Source organism: Engystomops pustulosus, chromosome 3 (genome assembly GCF_040894005.1).
Source record: "Engystomops pustulosus chromosome 3, aEngPut4.maternal, whole genome shotgun sequence".
NCBI classification, from domain to species: Eukaryota; Metazoa; Chordata; class Amphibia; order Anura; family Leptodactylidae; genus Engystomops; species Engystomops pustulosus.
The window spans coordinates 31,603,069-31,622,619 of NC_092413.1; the positions used below are offsets into that span (position 1 = coordinate 31,603,069).

General features: G+C 44.5%; 1 protein-coding gene across 1 annotated transcript; it reads right to left on the minus strand.

The window, feature by feature from the left end:
- Nucleotides 1–849: 849 nt before the first annotated feature.
- Nucleotides 850–19,396, minus strand: C1D (C1D nuclear receptor corepressor). The gene is made up of 5 exons (XM_072140412.1): nt 19,246–19,396; nt 10,983–11,120; nt 9,208–9,274; nt 9,066–9,121; nt 850–1,125 (listed from the first exon to the last, which is right to left on the minus strand). The coding sequence occupies exons 2-5, from the start codon at nt 11,112–11,114 to the stop codon at nt 958–960; spliced, it is 423 nt and encodes a 140-aa protein (XP_071996513.1). The 5' UTR covers nt 11,115–11,120; nt 19,246–19,396; the 3' UTR covers nt 850–957.
- Nucleotides 19,397–19,551: the final 155 nt, after the last annotated feature.

The following is a 19,551-nucleotide window of genomic DNA, read 5'->3' on the forward strand; positions in this document are numbered from 1 at the left end:
GTTAGACATGGAAATTCAACCTACCAAGTTTTTCAACTTCCTACTCTGGGAAAACAGCAAGCAGGGGTAGGGGGAAGTACGGTCACGGTGCCTGGATCTATGAGTAAGTGTCCCTGGTTCATCATGATGGTAGTTTTCCTTAAATTAATAGATTTAATTTTCCTTCAATGAAAAGAGTTAACAAGTTCAATTTAAAGTCAGATTGCACAACGCCCAAAGAAATTCCTAAAAATCCAAGAGCTTAGACTAATCGAGAGAACGGGACCTCCACTAATGGTTGGAGCAACAGGCCGAGCATTCGTCCAACTGCTCCATTCACGGACAGAGACAGATGAGTCCGGTGCTCCCATAGAATGGAGCAGCAGGTCACATGCTCAGCCTGTTGCATCACTCATTAGTGGGGGTCCCGTTTTTGTGATTGTAGGGGTTTTGACCCACAACGATCACCTTGTTATCCCCCAACCATTAACTTTTTTAATGTACATATTAGCATCTCGGGTTTGGTCAAGAGGTTCAGTGCATCTTGTCTCGTTTCACAGCCCGGTACTGGCAATCTAAATTGTGTAGAAGGTTCAGCATTGTGCAACTTGACAATAGAGATCTCACATTTGATACATTTGCTCTCATTTGATACACCCAAATGCTAATTTTCAATAAATAAAAAAATATATATATATTATTTTGGCATTCAGGCCAGGCTTACCATGCAGGACACTTCACCTACACAAACCTATATCTAGTTAATATGTGAACAGGGAGAAGACAAAATACCTTTAAAACTGGAAAAATCCATACAGAACTTTAGAATATGTCAGCACAAAAAGGAAAGAAGATCAATTACAAATAAAATAAAGAAAATCAATTACAAAGTTTAATCAAAGTACACATCCAGGACAAAAATAATAACAATATAAAACTACTGTAATTAAAAGTAAAATAAAAAATAGGTATAACAGTCTATTTCTGCTTAGACTTGGACTTTTTCTTGGCCTGGGGGCTGTCCTCAGCAGTGGGGTCACATAGAGCGTGCTTTATAAAACGCTGCGCAGCGCCCTTGTCCAGTCTGGCGGCTTTCTTGCGATCCGATATTTCTTTGACTCTGTTCATGTAACTCCGAATTCTTTCCTTTAAGACACACACAGAAAGAAGGAACAATCAGATTGTAAGATCTGTCACAGATGTCTGGAACAAATCGGTTTTCATGCAAAACAGAGAAGGAATAGGGGAATCTATAAAGAGACAGATCTTGGGTCTATGGTTACTATTGGAAATGGAAAGTGCCAGTGCTGCATTTAGATCCACTGGATCCACTGAAGACCTCCCAAAACCTCAGAGGACTGCATTTCAGTGATAACATAGATAACGAAGTTATTACCTACCATTTACTGTATCTAATCATTGGGAGTCCAATTGCTGGGACCCTCAGCAATAATGGGAATGGGTGAGGCAGGTAAAGCATCTTTTGAACCACTTAATCCTATATTATGGGAGTGTCAAATTGCAGAGCAGTGCGCTCCGGTATCTCCGCTCACTGTCTAAGTGAGTGACGGAGAGAGACAAGCGCTGTGCTCGTCATTTCAATGCTCCTGAAGTATTAAATAGAGATCTATCAATTATTGAGAAGAGGACCCCCACTGTAGTAAATGGTGGGGATTACTTGGTAAAACCCACCCCTGCAACTCTCAGTTACTGCCCTTAGCACTGGTTACAAAATAACAACCAAAGATGGAAGTTTTGAATAAACAGTATATCCTAACCTCTTTATCTGGGTTTAAAAAGTTACTGAGGGCCGGGCTGGGGCAAGCCACAGGAGCACAGAAGCCGCGAACAGGGAGCTTCCGGTACGCAATGTGGCCGGCTCCTCCCATCCGTCCCTATTTCCCAGCGCTGGAAGATGGTGTCGGACGGGAGCTTCCGGCCGGCAGGAAGCTCCCTGTGCACCCCTGTAAACAAACTGGCGCACAGATGAGACGGACCGCGGCGGGGGACATCAGCAGCGCCAGAGGAGGAGGAGGTAAGAACACATTTATTATTTTTAAATAGCCCGCCCCAGCCTGGCCCAAAATAATTCCTAAACCCGGACAACGCCTTTAATGGGGTAAAATCTGGCGACATGGTCCCTTTAAGCCCCTTTGTATAAGAAAGATACATCTGTGGCAGGGAGTTTTGGATTGGACAACTGCTTCAAATCATAGAAAGCTGATGGAACCTGACCTGGAAGTCCTAAACAGGATTGGGGGGGGGGGGTATGATTGTTTTTAGGGGGGTGGGGGGAATAGAATTCTCTAAACTTTGTCACCCCTTGAAAGGTCTTGCGAGCAGGGTCCTTGCTCCTATTGTGTCATCTTATTACTCTGTAATGTCTTATTTTCATTGCATATGTCCCCCGTGTAAAGTGCTGCAGTATATGATCGAGCTATATTAATAATGATGATTATTATTATATATTTTTTAATATCTATTTTTTTACTTTAGGTGTGAAGCAACATAAATTCCCTTTAATACCAGCATGGACAAAATAATCTCATATTTAGCTTGGATAAGATTTTTTTTTTTTGGGGGGGGGGGGGGGGGGCGGGGTTAGAAATGTATATTGAAATCCATTATTACTCCTCTGTTACAAGTCAAAAACAGAATCGGTTCATTCCCATTTGTAATATTTCATACTTGAAATAAGTGATACGCTTTGATGTTCCCGGTTGGCAGGAAACCTTGAAAATCCACAGCGTATATATATATTCAATCTGTTCATTCAACTTAATGGAACGAGAGAAGAAAAAAAAAAAAAAAAGACAAACCGAAGAGATTTATTCGAAGTTGTAAATATGTCACTTGTACATGATTACTGGACAGTACACAGCCCGCCGATGCCAAAAAAGCTTTTAGCTTTGTTGTAGAACCAAATTCTTAACTGTTGAGAAAATGAATTAATGAGGGAATAGGACGAGGGCTGTGAGCGTGAATGGATGCGGGAGTGTAAAAAGCCTCCTGCTATCGGGGGGCCGCGTTCTCGCTTTGCCTAGTAAATCACCGCCTGCAATATTTATGGACTTAAACAGGAATGTAGAAAGCCGAGATGCGATTTAAGCTTTTTACACAAAGATCATCTTAATGCAACATTTTTGCATTAATATCTCTTGGGGACAAAAAAAAAAAAAAAAAAATTATGGAGGAAATACAGATTTACACCCCGAAACAAACCCTCAGCGATGTGACAAAGAGCCGAAAATTGTTGCATTGATATTCGTGTAGGATTTGCAGCATCCAGCCTTCGGGTGTGAAATAAAGTAGCGTGTGATCACAGGATATTTAAAGGGCATCTACCACCAGGATAAAGGACTGCATGCAAATAAGACTGAGGGGCTCCAGGCTCCATAGGTGTTAATGGAGTCTGGAGCCCCTCTGGCTCATTTGCATGCAGTCTTGCATCCTTGGGGTAGATGTCTTTTAATGCTGCATAGCAATGGTTTTTTTTATTGGCAGGGCAGTGGGCTAAATTCCGGTAACAGGAATACAACATAGCAAAGGATGAGCAAGGTGAATTATGAGAAACTTTTATGGGTAAGGTGTGGTGGGTGTACAGGTATTTAAGGGGGTGCATCATCTAGACAACCTCTTTCTTTATGCATTATTGGGATATACAAAGGTACAAAAGGTTCTACAATGGTCTTTTTTTCACAGTAATTGTGAGCACTGTAGCCAATCATAGGTGATGATTTCTACAGGTACATAACACTACACAGAGGTCACTGGAACATCAGCACAGACCAACCCCAAGATATAACATCCTCAAAGAACAGACAGCTTCATTAACACTGGCCTCCCAAGCACAGACTATCACCCCTTTAAACTGGTCTCCAGGCATAGCCTCTCCCCTCCCCCCCTACACTGGCCTCCAGGCATAAGCCCCCCTTAAAACCGGCCTATAAGCACATACACCCCCACACAAAAACTGGCCTCCAAGCACAGACTGCCCCCCCCCCTACACTGGCCTCCAAGCACAGACTGCCCCCCCACACAAAAACTGGCCTCCAAGCACAGACTGCCCCCCTACACTGGCCTCCAAGCACAGACTGCCCCCCCCCTACACTGGTCTCCAAGCACAGACTGCCCCCCCCCCCTACACTGGCCCCCAAGCACAGACTGCCCCCCCCCCTACACTGGCCCCCAAGCACAGACTGCCCCCCCCCCTACACTGGCCCCCAAGCACAGACTGCCCCCCCCCCTACACTGGTCTCCAAGCACAGACTCCCCCCACCCCCCTACACTGGCCTCCAAGCACAGACTCCCCCCCCCCTACACTGGCCTCCAAGCACAGACTGTCCCCCCCTACACTGGCCTCCAAGCACAGACTGCCCCCCCCTACATTGGCCTCCAAGCACAGACCCCCCCCCTACACTGGCCTCCAAACACAGCTGCATCACATTTTTGGCGTAAACTTGGATGCAGCTGCTGGCAAAATAAACTTGAATAGCATAATATGCCAATTTCTTTCACAGTCCACTGGGTGGGTAGAGTAACCAGAGCCAGCCACGGGGACAAATGCTACTCCACCCCCCCGTAGCGGCTTCATGTCCGCCTCCGCGCTTGTGTCTCTTGCGTGTCTCCAGCAGCAACAGAGCGGTCTCTGGCTGGTGGTGCGCCAGTATCGGAGGTACATTAGCTCCTCCTATTACTTGCAGCGGTATTACAGAGCCCTGCGCTTGAGCAGAGCCGCCGGTCCTCTAGCAGCTTCATTGATTATGTGCGCATGCGCAGTGCATTAGTAAAGAATCCCTACAGCGTTTCTTTGCCTCAACAGTCTCGGCTAGAATATAGCACAGGTAAGTATACATATGGCTATGCTCCCCAGCTGATACCACTAGCGAATACCCACCCATCACCAATGATTTTTATTCCGTTTTTAGGGGAGTATATCCACTCCCACCAATGTACCAATATAGCCACTCCCTATAAATAGATATATATCATAGGTGGGAATGGCTATGGAATAAAAATCATTGGTGGCAGTGGGTATTCGTTAGTGAGATAAGATGGTGAGCATAGCCATACTTACCTGCGCCAGAATCCAGCAGAGACTGATGACGCAAAGGCACGTCTCCAAGTAGGGATTCTTCATTGATGCAGTGCGCAAGCGCACATCATCAATAAAGCTGCTATAGGACTGGCGGCTCTGTGCAAGCCCAGAGCTCCGTAATGCCGGCACTTAGCTTCCACCGATCCCTGCACGCCGCAGGACAAAGACTCGGAGATACTGGGCTCTATTACTGCCAGAGACGCGCAATAACTTACAAAAAATGAGCAGGAGGGCAGGTATGAAGCGGCTACTGGGTGCCAGGAGTAGCCTTTATCCACAGAGCCGGCTCAGGCTACTACACTCCCCTCGTGGCCTCAAAGAAATTTGCATATTAAGCCAAGTTTATTTTGCCTGCAGCTGCATCCAAGATTAAGCCCAAAACTGGATGCAGCTGCTGCAGCGATAGACATTATGCATTGGGAACTACTAAAAAAAGGTAGTTTCCCAACATTATATTTCAGACATATATAGATTTTCCCCATATTTTATTGGTCAGCCCCTTTAAGTGAAAAATGTAATTTCCTCATCTCCCCCCTCAATAGAAAGGCAACAATAACTTCAAGCTTTTTTGTTTTTTTTTACCTAGACCCCATGAAAAGTGTAACCCTAGAAGAGCATGAGATGGGATGAATGAATCACAGCGGAGCGCCCCCTCTGCAGACAAGCCGATTATCTCCATGCAGGACGCAGCTCTTTGGATATCCCTCCTGTAGATATGCTCTGCCTCCCGCAAGGCTCCGCTACATACATATATAATAATCACATACAACAAAGGTCATCTCACAGAAGGAAGCCACCGGGCGATCGCTGCTCTGAAGGAAATGATCCGAGTCCTCCGGGCTTCCCTCCTAATCTCTGCTCTTTGGCCATAAGTAAAACTTTGTTGTTGTAATTATTCTATTCGTCACGGTTTCTCTTAGTGAAGATGATGGATAGCGCCGCGCGCAGTCCTCATTCCTTCAGCACGTACAAGGTGTATACAGTTACAAGACGCAGAGAATATAACCTTACAGGCCGCAGCCATACCGTTTAGGCTCCCAGCTGCAGGAGTCCGTAGATCTTCCATTCACTTGTAATGTAAAAACATATCTACAAATGAAATATTTCATCTCCGTTATAAACCAGGGAATTTTACATATTTTGCGGGCGATTTAATGGACCTCTACCACCAGGATGAAGGAATTGTAAACCAAGTACACTTACCTGCTGGTGTGTGCCCCCTCTGGCAAGATTCACTCTTCTTTTAGCTTCTTTATCCTTGTTTTTACAAAAAAGGCTTTAAAAATCCTGAGGGGCTCTGAGCACAATTTACAGCTGTGGATCCTGAAGCCCCTCAAGCTCATTTGCAACATTTTTAAGCCTTTTTCTTTAATAAAAACAAGGGCATAAGAAGCAGAAGAGCAGATCATGCCAAAGGGGGCACATACCGGCATGTAAGTGTGCTTGGTTTACAATCCTTCATCCTGGTGGTAGAATTTCTTTAAAAGAAATGAGGTCTACTTCTGCCGTTGCATCTGTAATTTAATAATCCTGGAACTTAACCCAACTTTAAAAAAAGAAAAAAAAAAAAAACTTAAATTTTTAGTAATATGCAAATTAACTGCAGAGGCTACTGGGGCGTGTACTAGCCTTCGCTCCCAGTGCCCCGCCAGACAGTGCCCGAAAGATGAGCAGAACTATTAATAGATGTACATTGGTAAATAACCTAATATCCTGCCCCTCACAGAAAATACATGAGGTACATGGGCCGTTTAAGTACACAAGTCCATGCTGTCTGAGGCGACATTACAGTCATCATGGGAACCGCTGGAAGCCACAGACGCTCAGATATATGTGCATTATCCATATATACTGGGATGTTTTCCGTGTCCTGACTATAGCTCAAGTGAAAAGGACAATATTTCCATAAGGATACTGCAAACAGGGGCCATGGACCGATAGAAAATATATAGTTCCCGTAGTGACACTGGGCAAGGACTGGCAATTGGTCATGGACAGATAGAGATCACATGACCCTCCATCTGCGGCCATTTTATGGGCAGGGATGGCAGCTCATGAGGTAAATGACGTTCCTGAAGCAGAGGCTTTCATTTACATGAAAACTGTGCAGAACATTTAATTAGATGTATTCTGGTAAATTCCCTAACATCCTGCCCCCTCGCACTTACACAAAAATTACAGAAAACATGAGGTAAATGGGCCAAACCTTTTTAAGAAGGATTATCTACCTTCCGCAAATAATTGATATGGTTTGTGTAATAAAAAGTTAGACAATTTTACAATATACTTTCTGTATCAATTCCTCAAAGTTTTCTAGATCTCTGCTTGCTGTCATTTAACACAAGGCTTCGTTGTTTAACCCCTTAACGCTCTGCGCCGTATAAGGGATCTATGAAGAGGGCTCACGGGCTGAGTCCTCTTCATACAAAAGGTGGGGGTTTTTGCATTTTGCACAAAACCCCCACCACTAATAACCGCGGTCGGTGCTTGCACTGATCGCGGCTATTAACCCTCTCAACGCCGCCGGCGATCGGTTACCATGGTAGCCTCGGGTCTTCTTTTGACACGCGGCTTATACAGGTTCGTTACAATGAGCCAGTGGCTCATTGTAATGTATCACCTGCAAAAATGCCATATATTGCAATACTGTAGTATGGCAGTATATGGTAGGAGCGATCTGACCATCTAGGGTTAATATACCCTAGATGGTCTAAAAAATAGTGTAAAAAAAAAGAAAAAAAAAAAGTTTAAAAAATAAAAAAAATTTATAAAATATTAAAAATTCAAATCACCCCCCTTTCCCTAGAACTGATATAAAACATAATAAACAGTAAAAATCACAAACATATTAGGTATCGCCGCGTCCCAAAATGCCCGATCTATCAAAATATAAAAACGGTTACGGGCGGCGGTGACCTCCGAGGCGGGAAATGGCGCCCAAATGTCCGAAATGCGACTTTTACACCTTTTTACATAACATAAAAAATGAAATAAAAAATTATCAAAATGTCGCACAGACCTCAAAATGGTAGCATTGAAAACGTAGCCTCATTTCGCAAAAAATGACCCCTCACACATCTCCGTGCGCCAAAGTATGAAAAAGTTATTAGCGTCAGAAGATGGCAAAAAAAATTTTTTCTTTTTTGTACACATTCGTTTAATTTTTGAAAATGTATTAAAACACAATAAAACCTATATAAATTTGGTATCACCGCGATCGCACCGAACCAAAGAATAAAGTAGGCGTGTTATTTGGAGCGAAGAGTGAAAGTCGTAAAAACTGAGCCCACAAGAACGTGGCGTTTTTTTTTTTCAATTTTTCCACATTTGGAATTTCTTTCAGCTTCGCAGTACACGGCATGTTAAAATAAATAACATTATGGGAAAGTAAAATTTGTTACGCACAAAATAAGCCCTCACACAGTCTGTACACGTAAAAATGAAAAAGTTATGGATTTTTGAAGTTGGAGAGCGAGAAATGAGCCGAAAAACCCTGCGTCCTTAAGGGGTTAATTCCTGTACATAAAAACCAGACCACGATCATGTGATGTCACACAGATGCACGGCTCGTTATATCCCTGGTCATTTGATGTCACACAGGTGCACGGCTCGTTATATCCCTGGTCATTTGATGTCACACAGGTGCACGGCTCGTTATATCCCTGGTCATTTGATGTCACACAGGTGCACGGCTCGTTATATCACAAAGAGTAATCAGAGCTGTAAGTTATAACGAGCCGTGCACCTGTGTGATACTAGATGAACAGGAGCCGGTGTTTATCCACAGGAAGTGAACAGAGAAGCTTACTGTTGAACGACAGGAAGCAGAGATCTAGAAAAAGGGGAAGAATTGCTAGAGAAAAGTAGACTGGAAAATTGTATAACCTTTCATAACACAAATATCAATATTAGCAGAAAGCAGACATCTCCTTTAAGGGTGACTTTAAGTGTGATGCAGATGTAAATCAAAATAAATGACTCGTCTTACCAGCTCTCCTTTCACCGCATGTTCTTTAGGATTAACCCCTTGAGTCGTCAGGTATACTAAATTTACAAAAAGTAAAACAAAAATGAGCGGCAGCACCTGCACTATCCAAGCTTTCCATTTTCAGTAATGGAGCACTGCTTACCCCAGAACAGAGAGTTCAAGGTGTACGCCGATACCAGATCTAATTTTGCTTGCTCCATTGGGTCCATCTGCAACAAAACAAACAAAGATCAGTGACACAATGCAGAAAAATGGTAAAAAGCCAAGTGATCCCACAGTAACAGGGCACCACAGAGGAGTATACCTGGGTCATCCATGAGCTTATGGAAGATGACAAAGTGGTATTTATAATCGACTGCCTGCACCTCCACTGGAGCGCTGCCCAAAACCGTGACTGAAAGGACGGGAAATGAGGGGACCAGAAACTCCAGAACGGGTGCACAAAGTCCACTGAAGAGCACAGGAGAAAGCCAGGAGGAGTTTATTGGTCTGAACCATTTATAGAATCCAGGGGGCTGAGGGCGGCATGACACGAGGTGAAGTCATGGGTGTCGAAGAGAAACGCGTGAGATGGCAAACCAGAGCACAGGCCTTTAAGAGGTTTATCCCTTAACAAGAAAACCGTGATATTGTAGGGGAAACATGTTACGTTTTACATACACAAAACATCTGTTTTTTGAAAGGGTTTTCCCAAATTCTTTAAATGATAAACAATGTAAGTGACATCTGGCTTCCATGATGACCCTGAATCTGATTGGATTTTATTTTGCTCCAGAGTGCAGAACAATACTGAAGAGCTGGAGGGCAGAGCACAGCGCTCCTGAGTGCAGAACAACATTGAAAAGCTGGAGGGCAGAGCACAGCGCTCCTGAGTGCAGAACAATACTGAAGAGCTGGAGGGCAGAGCACAGCGCTCCTGAGTGCAGAACAACATTGAAAAGCTGGAGGGCAGAGCACAGCGCTCCTGAGTGCAGAACAATACTGAAGAGCTGGAGGGCAGAGCACAGCGCTCCTGAGTGCAGAACAATACTGAAGAGCTGGAGGGCAGAGCACAGCGCCCCTGAGTGCAGAACAATACTGAAGAGCTGGAGGGCAGAGCACAGCGCCCCTGAGTGCAGAACAATACTGAAGAGCTGGAGGGCAGAGCACAGCGCTCCTGAGTGCAGAACAACATTGAAAAGCTGGAGGGCAGAGCACAGCGCTCCTGAGTGCAGAACAATACTGAAGAGCTGGAGGGCAGAGCACAGCGCTCCTGAGTGCAGAACAATACTGAAGAGCTGGAGGGCAGAGCACAGCGCCCCTGAGTGCAGAACAATACTGAAGAGCTGGAGGGCAGAGCACAGCGCCCCTGAGTGCAGAACAATACTGAATAGCTGGAGGGCAGAGCACAGCGCTCCTGAGTGCAGAACAATACTGAAGAGCTGGAGGGCAGAGCACAGCGCCCCTGAGTGCAGAACAATACTGAATAGCTGGAGGGCAGAGCACAGCGCTCCTGAGTGCAGAACAATACTGAAGAGCTAGAGGGCAGAGCACAGCGCTCCTGAGTGCAGAACAACAATGAAGAGCTGGAGGGCAGAGCACAGCGCTCCTGAGTGCAGAATAACAATGAAGAGCTGGAGGGCAGAGCACAGCGCTCCTGAGTGCAGAATAACAATGAAGAGTGGGAGGGCAGAGCACAGCGCTCCTGAGTGCAGAACAATACTGAAGAGCTGGAGGGCAGAGCACAGCGCTCCCGAGTGTAGAACAATACTGAAGAGCTGGAGGGCAGAGCACAGCGCTCCCGAGTGAACAGGGTCTGCATGGCTGCATTGCATTATTATGGCTAGATCATCCTTCAAACCGCAGAGTCTCGGAGCCTCAATCTGGAAAACAAGGAGCCCATCACATCACTGGGTTTGCATAATATTCAGGACCTACCTTCTGGAGAAGCTCAGACCTGGAGACAGACATCATCTTCTTCAACATTTCATCAACTCCGGCAACAGAGTCATTAAAGGCCACCAAATACTCGTGGATTTCCTGGGGATAGTCCTCTGTAGCGCCAGCCATGTTGTTCTGGGTAGAGAAGACGGAAAATGGGTCTGTTAATAACCGAATGCGATAATAGTCCGATATCTGTGTAGAACAGGTAACACACACGTAAGCATTAGGCTCATATATACTTATAGTATAATACAGTTTTCATCCCTCCTGGCAGCTGTACCTTGAGCATAGTCATATAGCTCCACAAACAGCACTGATCCTGGGCATTGTACTGGGAAATACTAGGAATAACAACGGACATGGGAATATATTTTGCATGGATTTTGCTTTAAACTTCCTCACCTTCACCACATTATCCAAGTAAAATCACGCACATTTTTGTACCTCCACACCCATTCCTAACCAGTCCATCAAAATATAAGGATTCATCCCGTACGTCAAAAAACATTAACAAAAATAATCGAAAAACACTGCTCAAATTTACATTTTTGAATTATTCACAATTAAAACCACAATCAAAACACTTCATAAACCTCTAGCGTGTACAACAGAAATAAACCTTCACACAGCCACATAGACAAAAAGTAAAAAAAAAAAAGTAATGGCACTTGGAAGGTGGGGATACAAAATGTTTTTTTTCTCCCACAAAAGTATTTCATTATGCAAAGCAATGTACAGGCAGTCCCCGGGTTACATACAAGATAGGGTCTGTAGGTTTGTTCTTAAGTTGAATTTGTATGCAAGTCCAAACTGTATATTTTATAATTGTAGATCCTGACAAAAAAAAAAATTTCCGCAAGTGACAATCAGAGGTTCAAAATTTTGTGCTGTAACGGGACCAAGGATTATCAACAAAGCTTCATTACAGACACCTTACAGCTGATTATTGCAGCCTGGGACTATAGTAACATCCAGAGAGGTCACCAGAGGTCACAGTGGGCAGAGGGGTCCGTCTTTAACTATGGGTTGTCTGTAAGTCGGGTGTCCTTAAGTAGGGGACTGTCTATATATAAGAGAGGGCATCGCCATATGCGTATTGGCCCAGGGAAATATATATTTTTAATGTTATTTAGGTTCAATGATCAAATTGATGTTTTTTGTTTTTTTTTTTTTTTTAAATACGCTGCACAGAAAGGGTTAATAACAGTTTGCCAGTAGGTTAAATAAAACCCAAATTTGTACTATTATAAACGTCATTTGGTCCTGAAAAAAACCAAGAAAGAACCCATTCTATACATAGTGACAGAAAAAAAAAAGTTTGAGCTTGTAGAAGACATTGACAGAAGAAAAACTGAGTCTTAACATGGAAAATAGATGTGGAGATAAGGGGTTAAAAGGTGTTTTCCCACCAAGCATGTTAGGCCCATAAAAATAGGGCCTAAGTTGCTGATCAATGGGATCACCGAGATAAATAAAAATAATAATTCCTTTATTTATATAGCGCACACATTACGCAGCGCTGCACAGAGCTTGTCATATCAGTCCCTGTCCCCAATGGGGCTCTCAATCTAATCAACCTACCAGTATGTTTAGGAGTGTGGGAGGAAACCGGAGGACCCAGAGGAAACCCACGCAAACACAGAGAGAACATACAAACACTTTGCAGAGCTTGACCTGGATGGGACTTGAATGAATGGAGCAGAACAGTCATGTGCGGCCCTCTGTTCCATTCTTCTTAGGGAGCGCCGAGGGGTCCGACGGAGGTACCTGCTCGTTATCTGCCACTGAGACCCCCACCGATCAGCATAGGGCCTAACTTGCTTGGTGGGAAAACCCCTCATCTTTCAAAAATACAATAAGGCACAAAAAAAAAAAAAAAAAAAAACAAGAACTGACACATTCATTACAGTCAATTATCTTTGTAATAATATTTAAATGATAGGAACTTGATGTTGATGGATGACGGCATAGATTCCAACATAAATAGAATATCATATCAACAGGCTAAAAAATAAAAAAATGTTTTTATTTGTTTTGTTCCCTTAGAAACAGATAGTCGGTTACCGCACGTACTGGTCACATAATCAGAACGGTATGCAAATGTTAGCACGTATTAATTATACTATAATTATCACTAATTGACCTGTTATGGAGATATATTTCAGGATTGGGACTTTCTCTCTAAGCCGCCACTCAGCGCTGCGAGCACCTGAAGATTCGCGGCCTCTACGTGTTAGCGGTTCAGTAAGAATGTTATTGCAAAAAAAAACAAAAAAAAGAGACACCTTTACCAGGTTACGCTAAACTAACAATCAACAAACTAAGGAAAATACGCTCCAAACCGGAGCGGCCAATGCCAAAATCAACAACGTCACGGCACGTTCACACCGGCAGACGATGCCAGCGAAACAGACCTCACACACATCCCCAATGCCCACAGGGTAATCCTGTTCTAAATCCTCTAAAATGATTGTTGGGTAAGGGAGTGGCTGCTACGAAATACTGTTGAGATACTATAACAGGATGAGACTGGAAGGGATTGAGAAATACCCATCACGTACACCACTAGGAAGTGCAGACTCCTCATCTGTTGTAATAACAACGCAAGTGAGTGGCACATCTCCACTTGGCACACTGAGAAGAAGAACGGGCGTAGATGCCAGGGCACTTTTAAAAATTCCATTCTGTTCCACGGGTTATTAAAATTTAAAAAGTTACGGAAGTGTCACGTTACGGGTGGTGGACTCTAATCTAATAGTCTAACAATGACACAAGTCATGATACAGAACACAAGGGCTGCACGTTCTCAGAGGCCCAGTGGATTGGCAGCTGTATGTTTGTGTCCAGATGGTAGGTACTGGAAATCTATACAATACATTTTTGGACTTAAAGGGGTAGTGCCAAGTTAGCAACTGATCATGAAGTTCTGAATGATCACAAGATCACGAGAACGAGACCCCCCCAACACTACAGAGAAGGGGGTTCTATTCTACATAACGAATGGAGCAGCAGGACACATGCTCCAATACTCAAAAGTATTGGACTGTAGGACATTGCTGAGAACAGTGAACAGGAATGCCGGAGAAAGCCGAGTGCTGTGCTAAGCAATTTCCACGCTATCATACTAATAAACAAAACGAAAGGACTCATGCTGATGCTCTATCCATTGGGTCCCATGCACACCACCATGTTGGCCTGCTACATGTAGAGATAGGTGGGGATGCACTGCCCACTCCTCCCATCCCCATGGGAAGCAGAGCGACTACGCCACAAAAAAAACTGGCAGGAATAGGACTTGCGCTATCTTTTGCAGCGCAGGCGCCTGGCACGCTGGGCTCACCACAACATGAACGAGCACAACAGACCTAATAGCGGCTGTGAGCTAGCTGATGATATTGCAACCAGCTCCCGGCTACCATTTCAGTCGTGTGCACGAGGCCTTGGTATGAATTAGATCCACGTTCTCAATCACTGGGCATAGGGGATCACTTGCTAGCTTGGTAAAAGCCCCTTTAAATCCATTCTGAGACGTTTTTGGGAGGCCAACAACCACAGGTCAACCTTAAGATCCCAAAAATATATCATATCATGTCAAAAATTACTAAAATATACCTTGTCCTCTAGGGCCAAAACATTCTCCCCACTTGGGGTAGTCATACACGAAATCTAAGACTGGTCCACATTTGTCGTCAGCAGATATTGTAGCAGGGTCTTCTGTGTTTATTATTATTATTAAATTATATAAGTTTGACAATTCTCCGATCACTATGGATGGGAGTCCTGTTCTCACTAATGAATATGGAGAAGAGGGTCGAGCATTCAGTACTATGGGAGTGCTGGATATTGCTAGGCAAAGCACTCTGCTATATAGGGCACTACCAACCACTGACTAGGAGACTACCGGAGATAGATGAGCGCTGTGCCCAACAACTTGTCACACCCATTGTATGGATTGGAGCGGCAGGGCGCAAACTTGACTTGCTGCTCCATTCATTAGCAGGAATGGGACTCCAGTTCTTGTGTTTGGTGGGGATCCCAGCAGTTGAACCCACCACCAAACGGTTATATCGTTTCATGTGGGGGACTGATGGTTAAATGGACACTTTTTTTTTACCATAGTTCTATCATGTATAAAAACCAATTTCCAGTCTCCCAGAAGTGGGACCTCTACGAATAATGAGAGCGGGGATCCGTTGTATCCCATTAATGAACAGAGTAGCTGGTTTTTGTTATCCGTGGTGGATGGGACCCCTACCAATCAGCAAGTTTTTCTCTCTCCCATGGATGGGGGAAAACTTGATGTGGCTGGACAAACCCTTTAATACCTGGTATATTTTAGGTACTGGAGTAAGACTATAGGCCAAACAACTGACTACAACTATGAGTCCGTAAAAATAGGGCCGTAAATTTGTAGAAAATGACATAAATGTATGTATTATATGATTACAACTTCTAAACTTTTCTAAATCCCTGTAAACTGGACTATGCAAGTTATATATTTAACTAGTTCAAGGGAATCCAAATTTTTTTTTTTTAATTAGGTCCCCTAGTAAAAAAAAAAAAATGACTAAGCCCCTCATAGCCCTGAATACAGGTCAGAAGAGAATACAGGCAGTCCCCGGGTTACATACAAGATAGGGTCCGGAGGATTGTTCTTAAGTTGAATTTGTATATTTTATAATGGAAGTTCTAGACAATTTTTTTTCTTTTGCCCCAGTGACAATTGGAGTTTCAAAATTTTTGGTGTAATTGGACCAAGAATTATCAATAAAGCTTCATTACAGACATCTTACAGCTGATCATTGCAGTCTGGGACTATAGTAAAGCATCCAGAGAGCTTCACCAGAGGTCACAGTGAGCATAGGGGTCCGTCTGTAACTATGGGTTGTCTGTAAGTCGGGTGTCCTTAAGTAGGGGACCGCCTGTACATTGGGGTATTATTCAGCAGGGCAAAAAAGAAGATTACATATTTTTTTATTTTTAAAAAAATAAATAAATAAAAACCCACTTGCTGGTTTCCGACTACTCGTGAGTTAATTAACACAATAGACACACAAGATGTTCCGTAGCAGCTATGTTCACCGCACTGAACCAGGTCCAAGTGCAGGGTTCAGTGCACACAGTGAATAGCTGAGCAGGAAGGGAGAGAACACACGGCTGACTATGTGTTCCTTATCAGCGGTAGCATCAGATTAATTGGATGTGGGATCTATAGAGACTGACACATTAGAAATGATAGGATCATCATAGAGTATACTGTGCACCAACAGCGCCACGATAAAGTGATCCTACATTAACCAGTCCGAAAAGAATCAGTAAGTCATTCATGAGGTTACTGATAAATTCTAGGGGTATCCGCACCATAGAAGAAGGAAATCGACCATCCAAACCCACCATGATAAACCAGGGACATTACTCATAGATCCAGGAACCGTGACTGTGGTAATCTTCTTATATTTGTTATCTATGGTCTCTATCCTTCTAAAATCAACTTTTAAAATCATTCTAATGAGCCAGGAGGGCTCTGGGGGGGGGGGGGGTTTGTTACTAAATTCCCTCCATGTTGTAGCTTCACTGACTGTTACACTGTGCAGGAACCCACCTCCCCCTGCTGTAACCTCACGGCACCAGGGAGTTTTAGAACACGGCGTGAAGGGGGAATTGTTCCTGCAAAGTATAAGCCTGTGAAGCTACAGCACAGAGGAGCTCTAGTAAAGCCCCTGCTTTTGGCTCATTCGCATACGTTTATCAGTTGATAGGAGGGGACCCATGGATAACAAATATAAGAAGATCATCACAGTCATGGTGCCTGGATCTACGAGTAAGTGTCCTTGGTTTATCCTGCTTGATTTTGATGGCAGATTTCCTTTAAGGCCATAAATGTCTAATAGATGTTGGTGCATCTATTTGGGAGAGACACTTTCTTATTTATGGACAACCCCTGTCAAAAGGGGTTGTTCTGTTCAATGATCAGTAATTGATGAGGCACAGGTTGAGAATGTACTGCAGCTAAAGTCTGTAACATGGTAGTGTTAGTGCAGAGCACAGCGCTAGGATATTACCAGTACTCTCAAACAATGAATGGCAGTGTCAGAGAGACCTGAGGGCTGTGTCTGACAAGTTCCGACAATCCCATGGTATTGTATAGAGAAGCAGAACACACTCTGAACCTTGTGATAGATAACTAATAAGCAAATCACAGAACTCCCCATAAATTGATTATAGGCGCTTATCGTTGAAAGGTCATGCCCCTGACATGCCAGCATCACAGGCAGCATCCATGATTATCCCCGCGCCGGATACAGGTAACCACATCAATGCCTCCGAACAATCACTGCCAACCTGCAGAGTGAGTAAACGGAAACCCTACTCTGGTCTCTGGCAAGAATATCCGTTCTAATTGATTTTGGGCACAGTGCCAGCCTAAACTACAGACACCTCAAATGTACAAGCTGAGCCTAAAGGTCACCGAATAGGTCATACTTCTAACACAGCTGCAGGTGTATACGGAGGATATCAGCGCCTAGGTCTGAGGCCGCGTTCACACATGGCGTGTATGTTGTATTTTAAAACGCATCCGCAGATTCCTGAAATCACCCGTTTATTTTGCGATCGGACATTTCCTATTCCTGGACGTGTTCTAGTTAGGTCTAATCCTATTAAAATTAATAGGATGTGAAGTGTGTGTAATCCATGTGCAATACGTTTTTTGCGTCCCGTTTCGAGGAAATAACCCGAGGCCTACATTTTGCCAGCTACGTCATTCATCAGCCTTTTTTTAAATTCTTTGCAGGTCTGGATGTCAGACGGATGACAACATGGGATGCGTTTCCAGCCATACAGATAAGATACTGATCGCATACTGAACCCAAACACTGACACTTTACATTCCGTTTGAAAATGTAAAAAAAAAAATGGTATACAGGTAGCCTTATCCAGACCCCTGTATTGATGGTCCCAGTGCAGTCTTGGAACACCAACACATGGGCCTGTAATGGCAGCAAGTGATAGCAACAGAATCAACAGACCTGAAGGGTATGGAGGTGGGCCTCGGCTCAATCTTGTACGCGTCTCTATTCTATGCGATCGGTAACCAGGACCCTGTCTTGCATCAAAAAATGGTGCGCTAGTACTAAATGTGACTGCACCCTTCAAGGGGATTTCCAGAAATGTGTATGGAAGAGGTGGGCTCTGAAATTATTGGACACTTAGAACCCACATTTAAAGGGGTTTTCCAAAAAACGAAAGTTAGGGCCTATCCCATGGGGTAGGGCCTAACTTGCTTATCAGTGGGGGTCTTCATGCGGACATCCCCACAGATCGCAAAAATGAGGGGTCCGCCGTGCTCACTAATCTCCCATCAGCTCCATAGAGATTAAAGGAGCAGAACGGTCATGACCGGCCAGCTGCTCCATTAGTCTGAGGAGCGGAGAGGGGTCGGTCGGACCCCTTGTTTTCGTGATCCGTGAGGGTCTCAGCACCGAGACCCCCACTGATCAGCAAGTTCAGCCGTGGATAGGGCCTAACTGTAGTTTGTAAGAAAACCCCTTTAAGGGGGATTTCCAGGAATCTATATGGAGGGAGGGGGCTCTGAAACTAGTGGACACTAGTAAACCCACAGTGAAGTGTAGAGGGGGCACTGTGTGCCTTATGTCAAGTGTAGGGGGTAAGATGAATGTTAGGGGGAAACGCTTGAATCTAGTGGACAAAGTTGGGGGTCACCACAAACCTAACAGACATACATTATCTGATCCTAGTGTCAGGGGCGACGCTTTATAACTAGTGGGCAAAGTAAACGTGACACTAAAAATCTACTGCACAACCTAAGGCTACTAGTCACTGGGGGGCGCTGTGAGCCAGGGTCACATATTGGGGGGGGGGGGGGGACACTTTGATTCTTGTGAACAATGTGGTGGTGGGGGGGGGAGGTCTAACATCCTTCTGCACAATGTAAGGGGGAAACTCTGAGCTCAGTGTCAAGCGTAACAAGGTGGGGGGAGCCCCAAACCCGGAATCCACCGGACCAGGGGAAATGCAGTTTTGGGTGCAGAGCATGTGATTAGTGGGTGCTGTGGGTGCCCTGTGTAGTTGGTGGAAGCTCACGATCTGTACATGGTATAAACATCCGGTTACAGTGCAACATCTGGAAACCGCAGCAGTGTGAACAATCCGGACATGCAGTCACATACAAGAGGCTCCGGTACACGCAACGCTACATGACACCCCTCCATATACTCAAATATAGCCCTGTACACACCTCACCGCTCACACGTGGGGTCCCCAGCACTTCCGGGAGATGCCGGCGAACAGAGGGTTAAAGGAGATCACGTGACCGGACAGGAAGAGGCGGAGTCTACTAATAAGACCGGGAAGAGACCGGCGCAGTCAGCGCCGCGGGGGTTAAACAGTGCAATGCTCTGCAGCTGTTAGCCGTGCTGTGTGATGCTCTGCCGGGTTTTTGTTTATCGGGGCTGAAGCGATGTGTGTAACTGAGGGGAATGCTCTGCAGATGGAAAGAGATATTTAGGGTTGGCATAATGCTCTGCAGAGGAGGAGGGTTTAG

What these genes read in the sequence shown, in the direction of transcription:
- C1D (XM_072140412.1), bottom strand. Translation starts at nt 11,114, where the DNA reads ATGGCTGGCGCTACAGAGGACTATCCCCAGGAAATCCACGAGTATTTG. An exon ending in CTTGAACTCTCTGTTCTGGG is followed by an intron (nt 9,122 to 9,207) that starts GTAAGCAGTGCT and finishes TTGTAAATTTAG; the next exon opens with TATACCTGACGACTCAAGGG. An exon ending in ATGCGGTGAAAGGAGAGCTG is followed by an intron (nt 1,126 to 9,065) that starts GTAAGACGAGTC and finishes TGTGTCTTAAAG; the next exon opens with GAAAGAATTCGGAGTTACAT.